At 45.6% G+C, this 9,232-nt stretch overlaps 1 protein-coding gene across 2 annotated transcripts in view; it reads right to left on the minus strand.

The window, feature by feature from the left end:
* Positions 1 to 6,998, minus strand: part of DIAPH1 (diaphanous related formin 1) — an 85,719-nt gene extending 78,721 nt beyond the window's left edge. Inside the window, exon 1 of one of the 2 annotated variants that reach the window (XM_028527357.2) lies at positions 6,775 to 6,891. In XM_028527357.2, coding sequence (XP_028383158.1) covers positions 6,775 to 6,891 — 117 coding nt within the window. Of the gene's footprint in view, positions 1 to 6,774 lie in introns of both variants that reach the window. The other variant, XM_028527358.2, reaches the window with a different exon arrangement.
* Between the last annotated feature and the right edge of the window lie 2,234 nt (positions 6,999 to 9,232).

The raw sequence follows: 9,232 nt of genomic DNA on the forward strand, positions 1-9,232 counted from the left end.
GCTGACCAGATATCGAACCCACGACCTTTTGATGTAGGGGACAATGCTCCAATTAACTGAGTCACCAGCCAGGGGAGGAGGAAACCTTTGAGGGTACTGGATATATTCATTATCTTTACTGTGGTAATGGTTTCACAAATTGTGCACTAAACACATGCAGTTTATTTATGTTCATTATACATCAATAAAGCTGCAGAATAAAAATGGGAGGGAGGGCATGATATCCAAAGGATCTATGGCACAAAAAAAGTAAAGACCTCTGAATAAAGTGTGAGCTACTGGGGGTGGGGGAAGGGAAGGAAATGAAGATTATCTCTTTTTGATCCTCAAGTTCTTTAAAAAAAAAAAAAGGCAGGCTCCTTGTTTTTCTGTGACCTTTAGGATAAAAGGTTTATAAATCACCCTCTGTTGGGTCCATCAAATATGTTAAATCTTAAAAGAAAATGCAAATCCTATTCCTAAAACAGGAAATAGGTCATATAATCAGAAATCCAGAAAATAATTCAGGACATCATAAATTCTACCTCTGTATCTGCTACTTATCTGCTACGCTAACAAAATGCCCAAGTAATCTCTGGCCAGGTAACTCAGTTAGTTACAGCATTATCCTGATATGCCAAAGTTGCAAGTTCCATCCCTAGTCAGGGCACATACAAGAATCAACCAATGAATACATGTTTAGTATCTCTCTCTCTCCCCACCCCCCTTCCCCTACCTTCTCAAATCAGTAAGGAAAAAAAATGTTCTTAATGCCAAAGTAGCTACTGCCTACAGACCACTTATAATCACCACCAAGGATGCAATTTCCCATCTTCCATGTAAGAATGCTTTCACATAGAGAACCAGTGTTTTCAATTTTTCCTCCTCTCAGTTTCATAGCTTCTAGAGTATCTGTTCCTCTTATATCCTTTCTACTACTCTAGCTATTCCAAGATCCTGAAATTTACTAAAGGAAATGTAAAATCCAAAATTTATGCTTCTCTTCCTCCATTCATTTATCCAATTTCCACCCCTCAGCCCCTTGATGTTTCCAACCTACGACTGTAAGGATTGCTGCACTGAGTGGGTGTTTGGGCTTGATGACATTTAAAGTCCCTTCCAACTCTAAAATTTAAGACTGCCATTCATATCAAGGTTTAATAATGAATGGAAGTGAGACTCGGAGTTGGAAGAACAGTGATTCACCCAGTTATCCTGTGACTGGTGGTGAAAATCATTAAAATACTGGTCTCAATAATTCTCTTTTCCTTCAGTAATTCTTTTACTTCCTTAAAAACGGTTCCTTGAATCTAAAAACTTGTTTAAGGAAAAAGAGGTTAAAAAAGGTAGAATATATTCATAGTGATTAAAATACTCTTTACTTCTCAATTTCAGCTTCCAGGTTTTCAGAAACTTTAGTATCAACAGCTTTCATGCTCCTGATTCCTCAAAAGCCTGGCTTTTTCCTGAAACTAGAACCAGACCCCACAGAAGCAGGGAAGGAGGAACAAAGACAAAGAGGGAGGGGATGACGGGCAGTAGGGGAGAACACTGGCTGTGTCTCACCTAACCCCAAAGAGGAGCAAACACCCATTTTGCTGGTTAGCAAGAGGTAAATTTTTTCCTACTGCTTTCAAATAAAAGTGACTGGGAACAGGCGGCTCAAGATAATACATAAAAACACTTAGTAAATGACACGAAGTTTGTTTCAAACTTCAGGTGCTTTTTGTAGCGTGAATGATTTCAGCTACCAAACATAAAATTGGAGAAAACCCACCTGCGTACACAAACCTTGTATAATACCTAGTATTTCTTGCTAATAAGCATGATTTTAACCTGTCCTCCTAAATCATATGTGGCATAACCTTATCTTTTAAGCCTCTATTACATTCCACTGAAAATATAACCCTCTCCAAGAATAACTTGGCATTCCACTTATAAAATGCACCAAGGGCCCCAGGGAATAACAAAAGGTTATGCACACAGGAAATAAGATGAGCCTTTTCTGACCCACATGCCCATCAACAAAGTGAAACCACTTTTGGCTTATTACTATCCTCCTAGTTTTTATAATAAACATAATGTATAGGTAATAACATTTTCAACTCTTTTTATAAAAGCATCCCAACATTTACCAACTCTCCCAAGGCAGAGACTTTAATTCTGAGGCATTCCCTGAGGGAGGATTTCCTTTGAGACAAGTACATGTAACATCCTCAAGTAAATCCTTGTCTCTAAAGACAAGGAAGAAGGGCAGAAATTTTTAAGGTATCACCCTGTCATCTCAAGCATCTCAGTAACATTCCTGTAGGCTCCTCTCCCTTTTTTCTAAACTAAGTAATAATCCCTGTGTTTATCATCTTTCAAAAAAGAAAACACATGACTTGTATAAAGCTTTCTGTGACCTTTTGTACCAAAGATCTCCTTTAAGAGAAGAGAAGCAGAAATCTTCATGAACAACTCCACTTCTTTAACATTCTCTACCTTCCTAGTATCTGCTTTAAATCCTGCCTGGCATCCTGCACCTATGGCTGCTGTCATTTGGGACAGGGATCCACAACTAAACATTTATACTTTCACTATCGCTTTCCTTTTAGAAGGGCATCCAACTGCAACCTGGTAACAATTCAACAGAGGCATCCAAAACTAAACAAGATTTTAAAAACTATCTTCTATTTTCTCTACTCCCACTCTGAAATTCATGTTTTACAAAGTTATGCTCCTAGCTGAATCAGGAAACAATATTTTTTCTTAGAATGTATCAATTTTCTTGATTGGATGAGAAGACGTGGAGTCTATAAGATGCAAGAATAATACTCTGCAGTCTCCTAACACCATTATACTTACTCCCCTTACATATTTCAGAAATCACCTGGCTGGTGCAGCTCAGTGGGTTGAATGTGGGCCTGTGAACCAAAGGGTCGTGGGTTCAACTCCCAGTCTAGGGCACATGCTTGGGCTGTAGGCCAGGTCCCCAGTAGGGGACATGTAAGAGGCAACCCCATCAAGAAACATTGATGTTGTTCTCCCTCTCTTTCTCCTTCCCATCCCTCCTCTCTAAAAATGAATAAAATCTTTAAAAAAATAAAAATTAAAAAAAAAATCAGTCTATGTGGGGGAGCTTTGTCCGCAGAGCCCCACCCCCCTTCCCCTGTTGATGAGAATAAGTCTACCAAGACACAATCTGCTTGGGGAGGAAAGGTAGCTGATCTCTCAAGGAAGGATCAGGAGCTTGTTCCTCAATGGGCTTTTATTGGATTAATTTGCATAGGAATACAGGGTGTAGTGTAAGGCTCATCAATCATTGTCAGGAAGTAACAATCAAACAATAGGTAACATTCAAAGAACTCTGAGGACTTATTTTGAATCAGGGTCAGATAGATAAAGGACCATAAAACTTTAGGGAACAAACTCATTTCATGCTTGGGCTCTTTATCATTTAAATTGAGGGTGAGTTTCATAGGATTTTATGCATTCTTTTTTAGGCCTGATCACCCCAGGGAACCTGCTCTTTCCAGCACAGGGCCTACCCACCCCTGGCATTGTTTCAGGCTTAAGTTGGGTAGGGGGAGTAAGGCAGCCAAGTGATTAGAAGACTTCTCCTAGACAGAATGAAGACTCAGGCTATGTCAAAGCCAAAGAGTGAGGGTCCATCACCCCCTTTTTCTGTAGCCTCCCCCCACCCCCACCATGTCCTTCACTGAGGGCCCCCTTTCAACCGTGACTGTCTTAGGTCGTCCCTCCTTTGAAAAATCTTACCCGTCACCTGCTTGGGGCCAAGCAGAGTGAAGTAAAAGGGGGCAGAGGCAGTGCCCCTGCCAGGGATATAAAGCTTCGTCTCCTTAGTGGCTTATGGTCCCAAGGTCTCTCACTCAGCCTTAGCCATGAGGGGTTACAGTTTCTGAAACCAGGCAGGGCAGTTCCCAACAAGTCTATCTGGCACCCACATTCACCACTGCTGAAAAGTCAAAAAACATAGTTCATTTGGAATTTTTATCTTCCTTTATCTTACGGACTTCTGAAAGTAACCAGAATAAGGCTGGAGAAGGGGTATGTTCCTGGCCCAGGAGAAGACCGACTCATGAAGAACCAAGGGGGAATACCAGCAGCCCAGCTACAGCCACAGATCGGCATCCCTCACAACCACATTTTTAAAGGATGCCCAACCACTGCTCAACTTACACCCCATCTCCCTGCCACACAAGATGCCTCAGAGAGTAGAAGAGATGCCTCAGAGAGCAGATCTTAGGCACTCTGTGAGTTCCATGTTATCATCAGTTGATCTGTACTATACTTAGAACCTGCAGAAGCCTGGAAAGGGAGGTAGCAGCTAAAGGGATTAGTAACCCCTCAGATGCAAACAAATAACCTTTGGGCACACTAAGAACAAACCTGTACAGCTTTATAAAGTACATTCTTAATGGAGCTCCAGAGGACACACTCGAGAAAATACTGAGGAGGCGAAACAGTTTGAGTTCACTTTCAGCCAGTAGCTCAAGAAAGCGAAGCCAGGGGTAACAAAAGCACACCAGCAATCTCACCCACTCCCCCCACCCACGTATCCATACACTGACACAAAGAGAACCGAACTGCAATGCTCCTCTGGTCTCTCACCTCCAGGGTTTTCATGAAAAGATCAATGAGGAAGACAGAATATCCTGATGCCTTGGGGTATGTTAGGGTTGGCAATAAAGGGGTTAAGCAGCATCACTTTCCTGGAAAAATGCAGTTTTCCTTCCTCCCTGTGTAGCATTTTTTTTTAATTCAGCAAGTTAAGGGTTAAGACTAACACCTCAGAAAGAAAAAGAGAACTTGGTTCAGCTCCACCCTCTCTGAAGCAAATGCCAGCAACTCTGAGCCAAACCACTCAGCACATACAAGACTTCAGGGGCATTCCAAAAAACAGGTGAAACGAAGTCGAAGTGGTTTCCTCAGGTATCTCACCTTTTAGCACCACTAGCACTTAATAGATTTCACACATTTGTGAAATACACAAGTGTTACATCAAACAAAAGCACATACAGAATTCTATAAAGGACTTGAAAAATATTTACAAGTCACAGAGGTCACTATAAATCAGCAGGAATAGCTGGAATTGGGTGAAGAAGGTCAAACAGTACCCTTGGTAACAAAACCACAACAAACAGATACAGGAACAGGAGACTGAAGGCCCTAGACCTTATGGACTAGAGAAGAAAACTCTCTGCCTGGAAGATCAATTCTTACAAGAAACACAGGGCAATGCCGCTTTAGTTACCATAGAGATGGGTCATCACTACCATCAACCCTACATTTCTGGGGACAAAGATGTACTGTCAGATCAAAACGGTTTCTGACAGCCTGTAAGTCACTGGAAAGGCCAGTCCAGAAGCACCTGCCTTGCTAGAAATCTGTAGGAAGAGACGAATCACTATTTTAATTCTGTTTAGTACTCTTCACATCTCAATCCTCTAGGTCCCAAAGCAACATTTTCTTCCTCATTCTATCACTTTATCAATTTTCTTCCCACACTTGTGGAGTTGGGTCAGAATGCTAAGGGATGGGGGTATGAGAAAAGAGGAAGAGGAAAGAGAACCCATTTGGTTAGCAGAGATACTGAGGTGGGGGGCAGAACTACCTGGAAGAGAGGACTAAATAACCACAGTTACAACAAGCAAGTGATGATCAAGATGCCAAGACCCTTTCCCTCTCTTGGACAGTGTCCCATAACTTTCAAAGCTTTACAATAAAAAGCAAACAAATAGCTCCCTAGAGAGTGGAATAAAAAAGATTTAGTGTGAGCAAAGGTAATGAAATATGAGACAATTACATGAGTATCAATATTCCTTCAGATTCCAATTGTAAGTAATGGGCACCTGAAGAAGCAATACTTGTCTACAGGTAGGAAAAGGGATGCCAGGTGGGCGCAGGTGGTGACAGAAGAGTTGAGATGGTTATCGTGGGAAATGTAAAGAATGCAATTCAATTACTCACAAACTTCTTGGACTTGCAGTCTAACCTCCTCCCCATGGGGGGAGGTTTATCATCATCCTACGTCAAGAAGGGCATAATCATGAGCAGTTTTAACTCCCTGAAAAGTGATAAGCAACAGGGTAAAGTGACGGGTTCTCTGGATTGAGAAATACTGGGAGGAAAAGTAACGTCATGCCCAGTGACCATAGGACCTCGGCATGAACCCAGTCCGGCAATGGCAAGGACAAACGTCCAAGGGCGGGGGGAAGGTAGGGCCCCAGCCAGGTAACATTCCTGAGAGGAAGGATTATTAGGTGACACCGGGCTGAGGGCCCAGAAAGAGGGCTGGGCAGTAGGAAAGTTAGCAGGTGAAAGCGATCAATCTTGGAGAAGGAAATGACCTTTAGGAGAAGCAAATAAAATACCAAAAAGCGAGGTAAGGGTAACAGGAGAAAATGGACTCAGAAAAGCACAGAGGACCGAGAGAGAGGAGGCGTGTTCGGATAAGAGAGGAAGAAGAAAGGAAGTGGGGCTGAGAGGAAAGAGATGGGGTTGAGACCCGCCCGAGCTATGGGGGCGAAGGGCAGGGCGCGCGGGCTGGGGGTTGAAGGAAGCTCCGAGGTTGCTGGGACAGGCGCCGGGTGGGACGCCGGGCTCCCGGAGGTCCTGGAGGGGTAGGAGGTCGCGCTGTGGAGCCCAAGACCCAACAAAACGAGGGAGGGAGGCGCGGGGGAGGCTCCCTAGAGACAGGCGTGCATCTCTGGGGCCGACTGCGGGGATCTCCGGGGTCCAGAGAAGGGTAACCGGGCCGGGCTGAGGGAACCGGGTGGAAAGGACACTCACAAATTTCTTGGATTTGCCGCCGTCGCCGCCCGCCGGCGGCAGCTCGTCCGGGCTCCGGCCCTTCTTCTTGTCCCGGGCCCCGCGGCCGGGTCCCGGACCCCCACCCGGCGGCTCCATGTGTGGCTTCGCGCAGACTGGTGACCCCGCGCCTACACTGCTCCCGCCCGGCTGATCCCAGCCCGCAGCCGCTGCCGCCGCCGCCACCCAGCAGCTACTCAGTCCGCCGCCGCGCCCCGCCTCATTAGCATGCCGGGCTGCGCGCGTCTCATGAATATACAACGGTGACGCCTTGCTCCCGCCCGCTTGCCCCACTTCCGCCCGGATCCGCAGCCCCTACCAATGAATGAAGGGAGGGGGGTGGAGGGAAGCCGCGGAAGCGCGCTACCTGCCCTTCGGGCCTAACCATTCAGACTCACGTGGGGGGCAGGGAGTGACGAGTAGGCGGTGCAACCTCTGCTTGGCCTCAACCACAAAAAGCGCCCCCTGGCAGTGAAAGCCGCGCAGGCCTCCCCACTCCCAGGCAGTGCCCACGTGGCCGTGAAGCCCGGACTCTTTCGTACCCTAGACCAGATGGTATCTGAACCAAAAATTGCAAGAGAGACTTGTCTTGGCAAAAAATGTACTACTGCTGGGCGTTCAAAGATAATACAGTTTTCATGTGTGCAGTATCCATGGAGCATGTGGAAAGAACAAAAAAAGTGACAGCTATCCTTTACTAAAGGCTGTGTGCCAAGAACAGAGCTTGGTAGAGCAAGTGCTATGTGGAACTTGACAATCTCTGGAGTTAAGATTACCTAGCTTTATTTTGTCTTTTTGTGCATCTATCTTCGTAGAGTTTTTTATTCAGATACAAATCAAATATAATGTCTCCCCTTCCTTACACAAAGGGTATTGGTGTTCTGCAGCGCTCATACCTGGACAACTTTCTGCATAAGCATTTCTTTCATACCTTCTTGCAGCCGGATGTCCAGCTGTCCTGGTCCCTGACTGTGGCACTTTGGGCAATACCTGCACCTGCCTGGGTCCAGCTTCAGCAGGGACATGGGGCTTTGAGTCCGTAACACTCTCTGGAAGGGCCTTTTTAGCGCTGCCAGACTTCCCAGACTTCTTTCCTGCTTGGCAGCCCCCTTCCCTGTTCCTGACCCCTAGACAGCACCACACAGCATAGTGTTTTGGTAGAAGTGGTCAAGGGGCTTTCAACTGAGTCCTGGGAGCGTCCAGGAAAAGAGAAAGGCCAGACACACTGAGGGGAAGGAACTGCTATTGGCCATATGAGGTCCCCCGAATTCACCTGTTCAAGTTCCATCACCTTTGAATGTACAAAAGGAGTTTAAAGAGATGATTGGATTAAAATGAGGTCAAAAGGATGAACCCTAATCCAATCTATTTGGTCTCCTTATAAAAAGAGGAAGAATCACCCTGGCTGCTGTAGCTCAGTGGATTGAGTGCCAGCCTGTGAACTGGAAGGTTGCCAGTTTGATTCCTTGTCAGGGCACAGGGCTGGGTTGCTGGCCAGATGCTTGGTTGGGGGCATGTGAAAGACAACCAATCAATGTATCTCTGGTACATTGATGTTTCTCTCCCTCGCTTTCTCCCTCCACTACCCTTTCTCTAAAAGTAAATAAGCCTTTTAAAAAAAGAAGAGGAAGAGTCATCAGGGGTGTGTATGAACAGAGAGGGATGACCACTGAGGACACACTGAGAAGGCTGCCAACTGCAACTCAAGGAGAGAGGTCTTGGAAGTAATCAACTCTGCCAACACCTTGACTTTGGTCTTCCAGCCTCTAGGACAGTGAGAGAAAAAAACTTTACTGTTGTTTAAGCCATGCAGCCTGTGGTATTTTGTTACAGCAGTCCTAGCAATGAATATGGAAACCACCTTGAAGAATGTCCCCAGAGCAACAATAAATGGCCAGGCAACACAGAGATGCCACTTGGCACAGTTAGGTGCTCCTAGCAGTGTATCAGTGGCCCACTGATGCCCACCAGGTGGGACTAGCTGCATCTGAACACAGGCACTTCACCACCTAGGAAAGTGGAGACCAAAGATCAGACTTCAACAGTGGGTTCTGGTGTGACCCACAGACAGATCAAGGAGGGTGAGCAGTCTCCCATCCACAGGACCTGCACAGGGTACCAGACACCAGTGAGGTCAGCCACACCACAGCAGGTTCCATGGGACCCTGCAGTGAGGACCCCGCTCTCTGACCCCCAGATAGATTACCTACTTTTGAATCCCAGGTCTGCTACTTCCTAATTGTGTTTCTAATACAAGAAAACTAGTTCTTGCCAATGTGTGCCTAAACGGTAGTAAGTCACCATTTACAATGCACTTGCACTACGCCAGGGACTATATAAAACATTCCATGTGTATTTCCTCACTGAATCCTCACAACGCATGTCAGTTTCCAGGAAATTTAGACTTTGAAAGTTGAAGTGATTTGCCCAAGGACACATA

This window comes from Phyllostomus discolor, chromosome 13, assembly GCF_004126475.2.
Source record: "Phyllostomus discolor isolate MPI-MPIP mPhyDis1 chromosome 13, mPhyDis1.pri.v3, whole genome shotgun sequence".
Taxonomy (NCBI): Eukaryota; Metazoa; Chordata; class Mammalia; order Chiroptera; family Phyllostomidae; genus Phyllostomus; species Phyllostomus discolor.